Raw genomic sequence first — 16,809 nt, 5'->3', positions numbered from 1 at the left:
GCAATAACAGCCATCCTATAAATGGTTGGACAGTTTACGAAAGTAGCTACTGATAATTCAGATCTAAAAGGAGACATGATGCCGCACGTGTGACAATGTCCGAGCATTTAGTGGGATTACACCGCCCTCTAGTGGTTTCCAGCGGAACGCTCGTCACGTGATCATCGACAACTTTGCAGAACATTTGAAGTTCATCTATGTAGTTTTACGTGTGAAAGAAAAAAATTGTGAAAGAAATATCAATTTTGCGCATTGTTTTTAAAATCAGTAAATGTTTCATATACACAACTCAAAACAATAAAAAAAAATTTAAATAAAGCACCTTTTTGTTTCAGAGTTTGGTAACACAGAGAGTAAACACATAGGAAGACGCCGGCGTTATTGCGAAGACTATTATTGCACTGTTATCGCGAATTCACTAAATATTGTGTAAAGATTAAAGAGTTTGACGCTTGCTAATGGGAACCGAAGCCAAAATATCTGTATGTGTGTGTATATTTGACCAAAAAAATCTGGTTCTGGTTCTGGTTGAAGTTGGCGGGTTCCGCCAGCATCCCGTCATGCTCAGCGGCCCCGCCACCACAGAGAGAGCGCGACTGTATTTTTTGGTCTCGAGGCGCTGGCGACGCGGCTCTTCCGGCTACACCTGCGGAGTCGTGCGCGCGCCGTTCCGTGTCAGTCGGCGCGCACTCGCTTACTTTCCCTCAATTCTCCCCCCACCTCCGATCCCCCTTTATGTGTCGTGAGTGTAGTGCGCGTGTCGTGCGCTCTATGCTCCGGGAAGGGACGCCGGCGACTCCCAGCAAGTTTCGCTTTTCTTCCCGTTTTCGTGTCCAAGTTTGTGGCGGCGAATCCGCGGAGCTCCTGCGATGGGATGCTGCGGCGGAGAGGAGGTGAGGGAGGGCGGCGCGCGCGGGCTTCTGCTCCCTCTGTTCCCTCTGCTCCCTCTACTCTGTTCCCTCTGCTCCTTCTGCTCCGCTACGATCTGCTCTCACTTCCGCAGTGTCCGCATTACAGCGGAGCAGCCGAGGTGTTCGAGACCATGGACGGACGGAGCACACACACACACACACACACACACACACACACACACACACACACACACGGGGCATACGATACGTGGGAGAACGAATATAATCTTGGCAGATGTGTAGATACAGTTAATATTGGTGGAGAGCGTTATTCACCGTTTTGTGTGTTTGTGTTTTCTGTGTGTGTGTGAGTGAGTGAGTGAATGAATCGGTCTTTCCTCTGAGGAGAGTGATAATGTTACACGCTCCGTTGAAATAATAGTCATAACGAAGTGGTAATGTTACATTACTATTATGATTAGTAGTGCAATAGTAGTTCCTCTTTCGCATTGAGGTTTTGTGATAAGCTGGAAGAACATGTGTCATGTCACCAGTTACAGTTCATTACATAAAGAGTAGAACTGAAATCCGACTTCAGTCACTGAAGGTCTGGACTGTTCCTTCTCTCACTGCCACCATGGTATGTTTATATATAAATAACATATTTTTCATATTTATTGTGTTTCTGTGCCTTATCGATAGCACTGTGGCTTGAAATGTTTTGTGAGAGATACTGACAGCACTCTGTGTATGTGTGTGTGTGTGTGTGTGTGTGTGTGTGTGCTGTATATTCCCAGAGGGTTCAGCGAGAGTGGCGACCACTGGAGCAGAGGAGCTGCACCGACATCCCGTGGCTCATTTTATTCACGCTCTTCTGCATTGGCATGGTGAGTGTGGGGGAGACGAAGCTGAATATCCTCACTCCTTCCAACAGCCGGATTGTCGTGTGGTTCGCTTTCGGTCGGCTCTTGTGTGTGGTGCGCGTAGCTGGTGTCTTTGTGTTGTAGCGTTGTGTCCTGACGAGAGCGGTTCCGAGCGTTTGTGGGCCTCTGAATCGCACTTCTTGTGGGCGGCATGGTGGCACAGCGAGTAGCGCTGCTGTCTCAGCACCTGGGTAGTGCTAGGGTCATGGGTTCGATCCCCGCTCAGTCTGCGTGGGGTTTGCATGTTCTCCCCGTGTCTGTGTGGGTTTCCTCCGGGTGCTCTGGTTTCCTTCCACAGTTCAAAGACAAGCTGTTCAGGTTCACCCCTAGTGTGTGAGCGACAGAGTGAGTGTGTGCATTCCACTGATGTATGGATGAGTGACCCAGTGTAAGTAGTGTATCTAGCAGTGTAAGTCACTACGGTGAATAAAGGGGTGTGGGCTGGTAACGCTACACAGACAAGAGTTCATTTGGAATTTTCTTTGGAGATAAGCGTCTGCTAAATAAATAAATGTAAATGTAATATGCTTCCAGGCTTCTGTCCGTTGGTTGAAGAGCTTGTAAGTTTTATTTTTAGTTCATAACCTTTCTGAAAAGGTAGTAAGCTGCCTTTACAATCCAGTGAGGGTGCTGCGAGTACAGACCCCGTTGGCTGAACACCCGTGACGGGCGTATTCGGCATTCATCCCGGGTCTCCGAATCCAGTAGGTTCTCGTGCTCTTCTTGCACCCGAATGAGCTTGAAGGGAAAAGGCAATATTGTGTATTTTGTCTCTGTTGCCTTGTAACCACTGGAGCCCTGCTGAGAATGGGGCTCCTTTTCTAAACTGTCACGGTTCTCGGCTAAATAATGATTGTGTCCATGACAGGGGTTGATCTGTGGCTTCGCCATCGCCACGGGGGCTGCTTCCAGGCTTGTGTCGGGGTACGATAGCTATGGGAACACGTGCGGCCAGAAGAACACAGCGATAGAGGGCATTGCACTCAGCGGCAGGGATCAGACCAACAAAAAGTGAGTAGTCTCTCTGTACAGCTCTGCCTCTCCTTCTACCTGTGTCAGGGGCCCATGCACTGATTTTCCTCTTGTTCTGCTCCTGCTCAGTCTGTGTGCAGTTTTTATGTTCTTCTTGGGTTCATGTGGGTTTTCTCTCACTTCAAAGACAGAATTTCAGGCAGATCAGTGGCTCTAAATTGCCCATGGAGGGGGGGGGGGGGGGGGGTGTGTGTGTGTGTGTCTGTGTGTGTGTGAGATTACCCTGTGATGGTGTACCCTGCCTCACGATCTATGCTTCTGGGATATGCTCCAGACCACTGTGACTGCACTGGATAAGCAGTTGATGATGGTTGGATGGATGGGTGCTAGAAGAGACGAAGAGCATTTTTATGACATCTGCAATGGAAAGAGGTGTGGAAGAACGAGGGAGGTCTTTCAAAAGACTTAAGGAAGAAGTTCCATCTTGTATGTGAATATGCTGATTAAAAATGTGATGCAGAGATGGATAGAATACATTGAATATCTGTGCAGCAGAGATACCAGCATCCGAGTCACATTAGAAAACATTATTTATGCTTAAGAGCCCTTGGTAACAAATAAGATGAGCACTGAAGGAGAAAGTCCTTTTGAACAGATGGGATTGCTGCGGAAATTTTGCTAGCAGCAGAAGGCAAATAAGTCAGGGTGTTACTTGATTTATGCTAAGAAATCCGGAAAACCACACCAGTTCCAGAGTGGAAAAGGTCGGTTTTTGTTCCGAAACCGAAGGTAGGAGGTTCAACAGTGTGCGTGCTATGACAATTTCCTGATTTTCCCCTTGGCAAGGTTATGCTCAAGGTCATTCGATACAGATTGCGGTTGTATCTGTAAAGAGAATGGCCAGAAAAGGGCAAGGAACATCACTGCTGTCTTGTGATGGATAATGGAAAAAGCTAGAGAACCAACCATGTTAAAATGTGGGATGTACTCAGAAAAGGGATGTACCAGAACATCTCATCTTCCTGATGAAGCATTTATACACTAGTTAGCAGGCCACAGTTAAAACAAAGTATCGAGAAAGAGAATGATTTCTAGTTGCCGAGGGAATAAGACAAAGCTACATGTTTCTAATTTCCTTGCCTTTTTTAACTTTACATCAGACACACTATGAAAAGCTAGACAAGAAGAGAAATGTGGGTTCAGAATGACAAATGTGAATGAATATCAATAATCTCAGATTGCTTATGATCCCACACTTACAGCAAAGAATGTAGAAGTCCTTATAATTTAAAAAAAATCAAAGCAGAGAGGGGGAAAATTGGGGCAGCTCTTGAATGTGAAGGAAACTGAAGTCATTGCAAATGGCAAAGGAGCAAAAATTATTAATAGGGACAAAGACATGAGTAAGTATTTGACAACTTTTAACTGCTGGGGTTAGTTGTGAGGATATATGCCGAAGACCAGCACGTAGTAGAACTGCAACAAAAGATATATTCAGGAAAAAAAAATCAAATGTGCGGATGTTCTCGGGTGTAAAAGCTAGAATTGTTCAAGTGACAGTGTTTTCACTTACCCTGGGTATTCTACTATATTGTCATGTAAGAATGCAAGCATAATAACTCTGTTGTCCCTTTCACATGGGATTTGAAGCAATTTCTATCTTCTTTTGGGGATGGAAGCTTGTGTGTGGTGTTAGATACCAGGAGTACAGTGGACTGCTATAAATTGTGAGTTTTAACTTGTGGTCCTGGGGGGCGGAATGGGATTTTTTTAAAAATTTTTTTTAATTTAAAAAAAAACAGCCCTTAAGTGCATGATTGAGCTTATTTCTGCAATTAAAGGGTCTGTCTGTCTCAATCCTAAGTATAGATGGAACAGGTCTTGCTTTAACCAAAACGCAATGTTGAAGTAATCGGATGGTGTTGTGGAAACATTGTGACATGTCTTGCATTGCATTTTTTGACTTTGAATGACAAGAAGGGGTACGTATGGTGGTCCTGTGGTTATACAAGTATTTTACATGGTGCCTTTGCGGGAGAGAGTGTTGTTTTGAGCAGTGAACAAAGGATGTTCCTTGTGATGCTTAAAGGAGCTGCTAAATTTAAACGTTAGAATAAGTATATGAACATTTCAATGGGTCGGAGTTCTCTTCAGTTAATTTTTCAGGCAATCGGGGAGAAAGTCTTATGTCCACATCGTGGTGGATAGAAGGCTCTGAGGTCTGTTGCTTTGGTAGCTGTCCTGTAGCCGTGTGTCTGTGGCGACCTGAAGGATACATCTCGGACTCGAGGTAGATAGGAGCTCCATTCTCTTCTTACCTGTGTCGCTTCCTCCTCTCTGTTTTGGTTCCCTTGGTGTTATCGTAGGAAGCCAGCTGGCTGATAGGCAAAGCCCTAATCCATAGCCACATGTCAGGCGTGTCTTTCCGAAACACTATCAATAAAGACAGATCTATGAATCTCGAGAGAGAAGTTAATTGTGTGTGGGTTTTTTTTTTTCTTTTCTTTTTTTAAAATTTAAAAATTGGGCGGGGGCTCTTCAGGGGGAGTGCTGTGAAGAGCTCCTCAATCTGTCAGCATCTTTTTAAATCTGCGGGGGACAAATACGGATTCCCTGTGGGCGACCCCCCCCCGTCAAATTTCCTCTTGAATCTGGGAGGGAGATTATATAATAAATGTGTGTGTGTGTGTCTGTGTGTAAGAATGGTGTCCGTAGCTGAATTTAGTCATGGTCATGAAATCCCATTTATTTCCTGCTGGGCAATGTTTTAAAACGTTACGTAATGGAGTGATTTGTGAAGGGGGTTGCGGTGGTGCAGCTGGTTTGACCAGGTCCTGCCTCTCTGGTGAGTCTGGGGTTCGAGTCTCGCTTGGGGTGCTTTGCGACGGACAGGCGTCCCATCTTGGGTGTGTCCCCTTCCCCTCCAGCCTTGCACCTGTTGCTGGGTTAGGCTCCGGCTCGCTGCGACCCCACTTGGGATAAGCAGTTTCGGCCTGTGTGAGTGAGAGATTTGTGAAGTCGAGGGACACGGTCCAAATGTGCCATAGTACCACCTTGAATTACGTACAGATGTATGTCTGTCTGTCATTGTGTTTGATCTACAGTAACCATCAGTCTACATTGGGGTTAGGTATGTTATACATGTTAGTTAATGGCAGGATAGTGGAAGTGTGTGATTCCTGTCTCCCCAGCTACCTTTCTGGAACTGCTTTCACCACATTTTGCCTTTCCAAAAATAAACACAGAAGCCAGAACAGTGGAAGATCTGTTTGCGGTCTGAAAGGGCCTCTCTTAACCTCTCTTGAAAGGGCATATTAAATCTTACTTTATTCATTAAATGCTCAGATGTCATAGCTGTTATGGAGAAGAGAAGCAGACCCTCCTGAGAACTTGAAAACGCTGGCATCTGAGAGTCTTGTGTCTCCGTCTCATGTGCCGATTGTGGCAGAATGCATCCCAAATGTGTGGAGTTGGCTGAGCTCCTGGGCAGACCTTTCGGGTGCCTTCAGGTTCCCAGCTGTGCAATTTTACTTTCGAGGTATCTTGTGTCTGGAGATATCTCAGTCACAAGCGGACACCATAGACAGTCCCTGGGTTACGAACGTCCCATTTACGTACAATCTGTAGATACGAGCCACCCCTATTTTTAAAAAAAAAAAAACTAGGAATGTGATCAGGGATCGTGGGTATTCTGACCAAGTTTTGCGCAGCTACTCATGTGAACATTGGTTCATATGGTGGAAACAAACTAACTGCACTTAATTGCGCATCTGTATCTGTCTCGTTCTGTTAATGTAATGCACACATTGTGTTTTGTATGTGATGTATGTCGCTTTGGAGAAAAGCGTCTCCTAAATGAATAAATGTAAAGCCTATTATATAAAAAAATTTAAATTGCATAAAATGGTTCTAATAAAACGGGCGCTACCATGGGACGAGCATCAAACATTGCGGATATACAGCAGTTCGTGGGCGCATGGGCCTGAAGTAGGACGAAGACTTTGTTCTTTTCAGTCAGGCTGTCGTGTCCGCGCCTGCCCCGAAACCAGAGCAGCAGGGTATATAAAAGCCGCACCTGCGCACCCTGGTTGCGGACTCTCGTGTGAGAAACCCGTCTCTCCAGCGCTCTCGAGTGAACCCAGGACACCCTACCTGTCCTTCAAGTCCTTCGTTCCCACTTAACATCCACGGTTCCCAACACTTGAATCGCCTCCTCGACTACACCATCGGATTCTCCCCGAGATCTACTTTGTGCATCAACCGACTCGCGCCTGTCCCCGACCACATATCTTACCTGATCCCTTGTGTACTGACAATAAATATCCTGCTATTGGATCCACATAAACTGTCTCCTGCCCGCTCAGTATGACATGGACCATGTTGCTAAGTGTCTCGTGTGTTACTGTATTTGGCTTTCATTTTTTTGTAAAAACAGATATTAGTTTCTTTAATGCTTTTAATACCTATACACATGTTCTCTCTATTATAAATACTGTAGTTATATTTATCATTACATTGTATTATTATTACTGTATATTAGAGATGTTTTAGTGTATCCAGAAGTGTTTCTTTAATGTCTTTTATGCATAGAAAGGTACACTATATACTAAGACAAACGTTTGACACACCGTACCAAACTGTTCCAACTTGCGTAGAAATCCGACTTAAAGACAGACTTAGGAACGGAATTCGTTCGTAATCTAGAGACTGTCTGTAGTGCTACTTTGGAGCAACAAAATAAATGCTGAGATTTCTCCTCTGATGTGGTTGCTTATGCAGCAGCATTGCGTTCCGTTTGTACCGCAGCTTGTCGATTTGAACGAGAGCGCAATCCTTTCTCAGCATTAGTTCATCACCAGCTTAGCTTCCAGGTGAAAATGCCACTGACACAAGTATTGACTGTGGTCTCTTATCACCAACTCTACAAATCCATATTGTGAGAGAAACAAGAGTACTGATCTCACTTGCTCAGCGATATATTGTCCTGCTCGAATGTTACGCTACATGCGGACTCTTCCTTCAGGTATGTCTTCTTCCTGGACCCTTGCAACATTGACCTTGTGAACAGGAAGATCAAGTCCATGGCCCTGTGTGTCTCCAAGTGTCCTGACATTCAACTCGATACTTACGAAGACATCAAGGCCTTTGCAACAGTCAATGGTGAGGCGTTTTCCCGTGTCTAAGCAGTCCTTCAAGAAGTAAACCACGTTCGGTTTCCTGTCGACTGTCGGTCAACTTCCAATACAGTCGTCTTTAAAACTTCCCACTGTTCCTCAGTCTTGTGTGTTGCTGAGAATTACCTGTGAGAGCTTTTATAATGTTTGTTGTGGAAAAAGTTAATATTTTTTACCAGGATTAAGTGATCATGTTTTATATTAAGATATGGTTGGGCAAAAATTGCAGCGTCTCTCTGTCTATACTTTCATAGGCTCTTTTCTTTGCTCGTACGATCTGAGTCCTGATCAATACGTGAGCGATCCAGAAAAAGCCACAAAATGTCCTAAACTCCCTGTTCTGAAAAGGTACACAATTGCACTTTATGTACTTTTTTTAACAGACTTGAAGCCGAATGAGGTTAAACCTCTGTTGTACAAGTTGTTTTCCGTCTCTCTCAGATGACAGCAGCAGTTGAAGATCACCTGCTTTTAATGTAATGACTTGATCGCCGCCTTGACTTTCGTGTATGGCTAAAACCAGTGTCTCTACTTCTAATCTTAATGCCCAACTGCTGCAAAACGCAGCAACTCGCTCCCAATGTTTCACCGCTGCACGCCAGTGGACATCTTCTGCTACGCCAGGTTTGCCGAGGCTTTGATCACCTTCCTCAGTGACAACAGTGTGCTGCACAGGCTTGTTGCTGGGGTGATGACCAGCAAGGAGATTATCATGGGCCTCTGCCTGCTGGCATTAGGTAACAACCTCCTCAGAGCAGCATTGCCTACATGCTGTTTTTCAGATTGTTGTTTGCCATTGTACACATAGGGAATGGACTTGAAAGCTATAGTAGTATCTAAGTATGGGTTTTGTTTGTCCTGAGGTAATACTGTGAGTAGCTCCACTCTGGAGTAAGATGGGAATGGGGATCATGGGTAATCAAAATGACTTTTCTCTTCTCTTTGCACTCAGTGCTCTCAATGATCCTGATGGTGGTGATCCGCTACATCTCGGCCATCCTGGTGTGGATCCTCACCGCAGTCGTTGTTATTGGTTCCCTGGGTGAGTCTCTTAAGGAATTCCCAACCCTCTGATGCCATAGTGTAGGTGCTGCCTAACTTGCAGCATCCCAGGTCTACTAGTGAATTGTAAATTGAACATTTTCAGTCACAATTAATAATATACTGTAATTTGTAACATTGTAACAAGCCTTCGTTGCATTATTATTTGCTGTCAACCTTTGACCAAGTATTAAGGTATAGAGTGAGTTTGCTCAAGGTAGATCATGTGTCCACCCACAGGAGGAACCTGTGGCCTGTGGTGGCTGTATGTAGACCACAAAAAATCTTTGAATGACACCATGCCTGTGAATGAGCTGCAGGTGGCCAAAGACAACGTCAGTGCCCTATTGGTTTACGCCATTGCAGCAACGATTTTCACGGTGAGCTGTTTTCCCGAGTACGTGATGCTTCCCCCATTTCAACGTAGAATATGACAAAGGTAGTCAATACTTACACTAGCTACCTTTATTCATTTAGACTGTGAAAGTTTCAGATAAAACCCATTAATTGCTTCTAAAGAATTTAAGCAGTGATATTTTTAACATTTTGGTTAGTGAAGACATTTTTTTTAATATATGGCGCTATGTTAAATATTTAGGGCCTTTATGGAGCTTCGGTCAGCAAGATTTCCAAAATTACTTGAGCGTTTGTTAAAGTGACACATGGGTTTCTTGGCTTGTAAGAATGTGAAATATCGAGTGACGGAAAGGGGGGAAAAAATACTGTCGGCTGACGGCAGATGAAATTCCAAAACTCTAAAACCAGTTTAAACAGTCTGCTGAATGAATAAATGCAAACATGAGTGTGAACAACGGGTTGTAGTGACAGCAGATGCTTCGTCCTTCCTCCGTTGTCCCGTCTCCCTATTCATCTCGCCAAAGTCCTTAAGTCCATGTATACCTGTATGACTGCAGCCAAGCTTTTTTTTAAATTTCAAATTACACAAAAGTGCAAGAAGCAATGCACCATAGTTATTGGTACAAAATTAAGATGGAAACCAGAAACGTGCCAAATCTCAAATGTAGCCATGTTCGCAGAAAAGTGAGGTTGTGCTGCTGGTGATCACGCTCCCCGATGTTGCATTGAATACTGTTGTATGTTGTCGACTACCTGAGGCTGCTTTTGACTAATTTATTGCCCTCGGGATTTTTACGCCCTCCATTGGAGAAGTGAATCTGTCTGCCATTGTAGTTACCTAGTTGGCCCTCCCATGAGTAATATTTATCTGACAGCTAGATAAAGAGGAGTCGCTCTCCTTGCCTTTTTCTACGAGCCACAGGTTTAAGGAATCCCCCTTCCTTTTCAGGTGATACTCCTGCTGCTGATGCTCATCATGCGGAAGCGTGTGGCGCTCACCATTGCCCTGTTCCACGTGGCCGGCAAGGTGTTTACACACCTGCCGCTCCTGGCTTTGCAGCCCTTCTGGACCTTCCTGGCACTCATATGTTTCTGGGCCTACTGGGTCATGGTGCTGCTCTTCCTTGGCACTGCAGGTGAGCGATGATAACAGGGGTGCCGTAGATGTGATGTAAACAAAGGTGCGAATTGTCGTTTGTTGGCCTCGGTCACTGTTGTGCTGCCGTTTGCAAAGCTGCCGCCATGCTTTGTCTGCAGGAAACCCAGTCCAAAACAACCAGACCAAGCTGGTGGAGTTCCGCATGTCTGGGCCGCTGCAGTACATGACATGGTACCACGCGGTGGGGCTGATTTGGATCAGTGAGTTCATCCTGGCCTGCCAGCAGATGACTGTGGCTGGAGCAGTGGTCACATACTACTTCACCAGGTCAGGCTGTGGGACACGTAGGATGTTCTGGCCTTGCAGAAATTCAGTGAAATTTTTACAGTATCTGGCCTGTTTAATAAGCTACAGTTCTCTTCTGGAGAAGCACACATTTGTTGCTACTGTGATGATATGCAGAACATCAGTGCTGTAAAGCACATTTATTGTAATCTTGGCAGTGGAAGAAATGGTGTATGCCTTTAAGTGTGAAATGAAGACCACACAGTGTAACTGGGCCAAGATGGAACTCGTTTGCTGTGTTCTGTGATGTTGCAAAATGTTAACATATGCAGAATGTTGTGTGATAAATGGGGGAAGTGTTTTAAAAGTGACATGCTCGTTTTCAAATCATTAACGCCCCTAGTTGGAAGCGCGTGTGGAAAGTACTGTTAATATTTCACAGTGCCATTCAAGTATCCCTGCCGTGTGTCTAAGTGTGTGCTGCTCCTGCTCCTGCGCCGCCTCCTTGCTGCAGGGACAAGTCCAACCTGCCTCTGACCCCGATTCTGACCTCAGTGTTCCGGCTGGTCCGGTACCACCTGGGCACTGTGGCAAAGGGCTCCTTCATCATAACGCTGGTGAAGATCCCTCGCCTCATCCTCATGTACATCCATAACCAACTCAAAGGAAAGGTATACAAAACAGCAAAATTCCATCACTTGTAAATAAGACTCTTGTAGTATCCTTGTAATGAAAGAGGGTAAAAGTCCATGATGGTGAATTCTGGTGGAAGGGATGTTCTGAAGGAAGTAGGAGAGAAATGATAGACACTGATGCATTGACATAACTGAAGTATCTTTACTAAAGTGAAGTATGTGTCCCTTGTCTAACTGAACCGCTCTCGCCAGGAAAATGCATTTGCGCGCTGCATGCTGAAGGCCTGTATCTGCTGCCTCTGGTGTCTGGAGAAGTGCCTAAATTATTTGAATCAGGTGAGCCGATGACACTCGTCCACGATTTCTGCCCAGTTCAAACAGGACTGTTGCGTGTCCTGCTTAATGACCTCGAGTCTCCGCAAAGTGAAGGTCCAAAGCCCTGTCTTGCATCTCCGCCCAGAACGCCTACACCGCTACAGCCATCAACAGTACAAATTTCTGCACCTCCGCCCGAGATGCCTTCGTGATCCTGGTGGAGAATGCGCTGAGAGTGGCCGCCATCAACACAGTTGGGGACTTTGTGCTCTTCCTGGGGAAGGTACAGCTTTTCAGTCTTGTCTCTGCGAAGCGCTCCAAGACATTGCAAAGCAGGCAGCTGTTTTTTTGCTGAGTGCCTCTAAGGTTTTTTGTAGTACAAGTCATCGTTTTCGCTTGACATCAGTGCTCATTAATGTCTCTTTTGCAGTTGATGTTGAAGCCTGGGGCTTACTTGCACGAATGTACAATTGCAGTAGTTCTTTAATAGTGTTGCTTTTTACTGTGTAACAGTTCTGGCTTTATTATCACTGCTGTCTTTAGTCTTGAACTAGGTGACACCAATAGTAATACAGGCTTCTCTTGTATAATCAAGGTGCCTTTTGCGAGAATTAAGGTATAAGCATACGTAGAATTTTCTTTTAATTATGACTCCAGAATTGTCATGACACACTGTCAGCTCTCATGAGGAATGCTTTACGAGAACAGAAACTTCAGCTCGGTGGGATCTTCCCATTTCCTGTGGTGTGTCTCAGATTTATAGTTAGAGGAACTAAATCCCTAGTAAGTGAACTTGATCTAAAGCTGTTTACTGCCTGTCTTTGTAAAGTCACTCCTGTGTATTTTTTTTTTTTTTTTTTTTAGTATTTTTTAGCATATTACTGTGACCGCTATACTTCATACAACACAAATATGTGTACATTTGATCAGTGACTGTGTGACCCTCCAGTTCTCTTTTGTGAATTTCACCTGGTTGTTTAAAATCAAAATAAGTGTGGCTCAGAAAATATTAACCTTTGTTTGGCAATGAAAATTTCAGACCGCCATGCCTGTGCACGACTGTGTGTTTGTGTGGCAGTATGTACCTTTATGTAGATGTAAATGGTATGTGCGTGTGTCCCCCCGTGGAACAGATCCTGATCGTGTCTTGCACGGCTTTTGTCGGAGTTCTGTCGCTCAACTACCAACGCGACTACACGGTGTGGGTGGTGCCGCTCCTGATCGTCTGCCTCTTCGCCTTCCTGGTGGCCCACTGCTTCCTCTCCATCTTCGAGATTGTGGTGGATGTTCTCTTCCTGTGCTTCGCCATCGATACTAAGAACAACGATGGGAGTCCGGGCCGAGAGTTCTACATGGACAAGGCTCTCATGGTGAGCACCCACGCACATTTCTATCCTCTGAAGTCTTAATTAAAACATAGCTCATTCGTAAAGTAGCCGTTAAATAGAAAGGGGCGAGAAAAAAAAAAAAAAACACATACGCTGGCTGAAGCCGCTTGTCCCAAGTGGGGTCGCGGCAAACCAGAACCTAACCCAGCAACACAGGCCGCAAGGCTGGAGGGGGAGGGGACACGCCCAGGACGGGATGCCAGTCCGTCGCAGGGCACCCCAAGCGGGACTCGTACCCCAGACCCACCAGAGAACAGGACCCTGCCAAACCCGCTACGCCACTGCACCCCCCCCCAACTGTGAAATAATGTAAATTTGTTTAGATGTTAAATTTTACAATACTATAATTCTATTATAACTGAAAGAAAAATGTTGAAAAAGAATTTCTTGCTTTAGATTATTCTGTCACTTTGTTCATAAAGAAAAACCCCTGCTGTCTGACAGCTTGTGCAGAGAGCAAAGCATGTCTCCAAAGGAACAGATTGTATCGCTTCCGAACAACGGCTTTAAATATTCTTTGTATTGTGAGAATTTTGTAACGCCGTGGATGCCGTTCCTGAAAGAGGACAGCTGTCTTTTAGAACACATGGAAAGCCTGTTCTAATGGGCAGGACAAGTTTAAAGCTCAGTGGTCTCAACAGAAAACAGACTCGAGCGTATTTGTAGATCACGGTAGTGATGCCGTGTTCAACATTTCTGAAAGTACAGCTTTCACAAGTCTTCTGTTTGACACTGACCTCCCATCCTGCTGTCTGTCGACATACGAAAAGTAATTTTTGCGGTTTGTAGAAATAGCACAAGTCACATAATTGTTCTGGTCATGCAGATATAAGCCCAAATATCTTCGCTTACACCCAAATTGTAGATTTATGTAAAAATGAAGTGACCCTCAGAATTTAACGGTACTCAGGAACAGGCAGGTAATACACCGCTGTGCTTGTTATGAAAAAAATTAAAAGGTAAATGGATCCAGGTACGGACTAGAGATGGATTTTTGAGGCATCGGATGCACGTTGACGTCTGCAGACTGTGACCCCCCGCCTCTTTCACAGGAGTTTGTGGAGAACAGCAGAAAGACGCAAGCTGGGAGATCGAACACGGGTGAGGGCAGGGAGCTAAAGCCCATGGTGAGTGACTGAGGAAGCGGTTCCCCTTCTGAATGACATCCAGTGTGGCCCCTTCTCGCGTTACGTGGAAGTTTGGGGTTTCTTTCCTTTAAGATGAAATTGTCTTCAGTCGTGGTTGAAAGAAAAAAAGAAAAAAAAGTAAGATTTTCTCCATTTTGAGCGGCCTTTTCCCAGTAGGTAGAAAAAATGACACGGCTCTTTAAAACTGTTGACCTGTCACCGCTGTGCTCATTCTGAAGGAAGAAGATGAGGCGTGAAAGACAGAGCGTGTCTCCAGAGGCCCACCTGTGTTGTCTGTGTAAAACATAAGCTGTGTGGCAGTCTAAAATTAATGAGGAGCAATGATTTCGAAGGACTCCTCTATATTAGCAGCCTTGATTTCACAAAGGGCCGAGTCCACTATATCGCCATTCAGTTCGCGCTTGTCGGCTTGAAGCTTTCACTCTTCTGATGTCCACGATGCTTTCAAGAACTCATTCTCCAGTCTCCTTACTCCTCTTAATAGCCTCTTAGCCATGACAGCAAATAAAAATGCATTGTCCGAGGTGTCGGAACCGATCTGAGGGACAGCATCTGTAATGAGGGCTAAGAGCAGGAACGTGTATCTGGACGACTGCAGAGCTGAGATTTGGCAGAGTCCCTGCTGTCGCACCATTAAATACCATCCTAAAGTTTGTTTTGGTAAATATAACCTGGCAGTGCTGGCTGTGTGATGCTGAAGTTACTAGAGTTCTACAGGTCTAGTGTGGCTGCTCACGTGACTTGATCCTTTTGTTTTTCCAGGCCCCTGGGGCAAGTTCAGCTTGACCGAAATGATTCAACGGGATTTAAGAGACATTCCAGACATTCATTTTTACCGATGTGTAACATGTTTACTATGGTTTCACTCCAGGGAATATAATATCTTAAACTGTCTAATAGCTTGATGTAACGAAGCACTGTATGTCAGCTGGTGCATTTTTGTAGTGGTGTCGTACTTTAAATAACTGAAGACAGTTGTCAGCTGCCCAGTCAGTCATACTATAAAATGTATAGGTTCACATTTGACTTGATGTATTTTAGTTCAATTGTAATCATGTTTTCAGATATTTTCAGTCCTAGAAATCTGCCATTTTAGGATATAATACATATGTACAGTGTGTATGTATGTGTGTGTGTGTGTGTGTATGTGTGTGTATATATATATATATATATATGCACATATTTTTTACAAACCATGGCATATACTAGTTTTTTATGACATTGTCATTTGGTATTGATACCAGTGTGAGATTTTTTTTTTTTTTTATTTTTATAAATGTAGAATGGTTTATGTTTTGAGGACTTTTTCACAGATTTACTCACTTTTTATACTCGTCGTCATCAGGCAGCAGTTCACTTGACTCTGACTGTTTGAGAGCACTGCTGTGGATACCTGGGCCAGGAGCACTACTGTTTTCTGACCAGTGTGAGGGAGACTGACACACTCCCAGCGGTGCGGTGTGGAGCCAGGCTCACAGTTGCTCTGTAGTTCAGCGTGTTTCGGTGACCTGCAATAATGCACAGGCCCCACAGGTAAGGCCTTGCAGCCATGCTCCGCCCCCTAGCCATAGCTCTGGCAACCCCAGCTTCCACTAGAGGACCCTGTGGCCCGAAACAAGGAGCAATAAGCATGCATCTACACCTGAGAGTCTTCCTACTTGCACTAAATTCGTTTTCAGTCCATTCAAAGCGTTTGTGACGTGGCAGTTTCCGACCCGTGACTGGTCCGTGGGACGGCTGGGCCTCGCTGCGACAGGACAGCAGCAGCATACACACTCTCCCAACTTGCCTTAAGCGGTTTAGTAGGCTGCATGCCCTGCTGAATCTTTTTGCAGCAGTGAGTCCTAGAATCCCTGCAAGATAAATAATGTATGGGGGAGCTGACAGTTTAACCCAGCGCAGTTTGCCTTACAGTTTTCTAGTCTATTCATGTGACAGTTTTAATGTTTTTGGAGTCCCAGGAAGCACATCCTTTTCAAGTCAAAATATAGTCTATGTGTGAAATTAGTGCATCTCACAACCTGTTTTACTTCAGGATTCAATTTAGATGAGAAATGTCACTTAACAGATGAGCAACTTAATTTATAATATCTCTGTTTGTGGTGAAATACTGAAAGGTGGTTAAAATGTGTTTAGGAGTTACATCTGATTAATTTTTTCCTGCCCCGAGACCATGGTTGTGAGGCTGGTCCTGGTCCGGTGTTGGACTGTCCATAACCCCCAATAGAGAAACTGTGATACAGTAATACTGCAATAATCTAAAATATTTTTCTTCCTAATAACTTACCAGCCATCGTACCACAGACCAGCAGCAGAATGTTTCTAGTATTTACTAGTCCATCTAATAGCTCTGAACAAAAGGGAATTGTGCTTTAAAAAAAATATGAATATTTTGCTGTTCTCTTAAGGTGAGGCTTTAGAACATATTCCCTCATGGGTGGAAAATAAAATAAACATCCTTAAAATTTAAAAACTTAAATACATAATGTAGGAGTCCCTGCATCTCATACACTGATTTAACCATTAAATATTAAAAGCATGAAGATTGAATATTGTGCTACACTCACATTTGCCATTGAATTAAGCAAAGCATGTTGACTTGCACTATCCATCTGCATAAA

At 44.5% G+C, this 16,809-nt stretch overlaps 1 protein-coding gene across 1 annotated transcript; it reads left to right on the top strand.

Moving 5' to 3' along the window:
- The first annotated feature begins 597 nt into the window (after positions 1 to 597).
- slc44a1a (solute carrier family 44 member 1a) lies at positions 598 to 15,326 on the top strand. Its single transcript, XM_018738261.2, has 16 exons — positions 598 to 893; positions 1,649 to 1,738; positions 2,643 to 2,785; positions 7,770 to 7,906; positions 8,175 to 8,268; positions 8,488 to 8,657; positions 8,873 to 8,962; positions 9,202 to 9,341; positions 10,268 to 10,454; positions 10,576 to 10,744; positions 11,217 to 11,373; positions 11,590 to 11,673; positions 11,798 to 11,935; positions 12,786 to 13,022; positions 14,093 to 14,167; positions 14,951 to 15,326. The coding sequence occupies exons 1-16, from the start codon at positions 870 to 872 to the stop codon at positions 14,972 to 14,974; spliced, it is 1,959 nt and encodes a 652-aa protein (XP_018593777.1). The 5' UTR covers positions 598 to 869; the 3' UTR covers positions 14,975 to 15,326.
- Positions 15,327 to 16,809: the final 1,483 nt, after the last annotated feature.

This window comes from Scleropages formosus, chromosome 16 (genome assembly GCF_900964775.1).
Source record: "Scleropages formosus chromosome 16, fSclFor1.1, whole genome shotgun sequence".
Taxonomy (NCBI): Eukaryota; Metazoa; Chordata; class Actinopteri; order Osteoglossiformes; family Osteoglossidae; genus Scleropages; species Scleropages formosus.
Note: the sequence above shows the minus strand (reverse complement) of the source record. Positions and strands in the feature narration are given on the sequence as shown.

Coding starts and splice junctions, on each gene's coding strand:
- slc44a1a (XM_018738261.2), top strand. CDS start 870: ATGGGATGCTGCGGCGGAGAGGAG. Junction 8,963..9,201: donor CGTTGTTATTGGTTCCCTGG/GTGAGTCTCTTA, acceptor GTCCACCCACAG/GAGGAACCTGTGGCCTGTGG. Junction 13,023..14,092: donor ACATGGACAAGGCTCTCATG/GTGAGCACCCAC, acceptor CCTCTTTCACAG/GAGTTTGTGGAGAACAGCAG.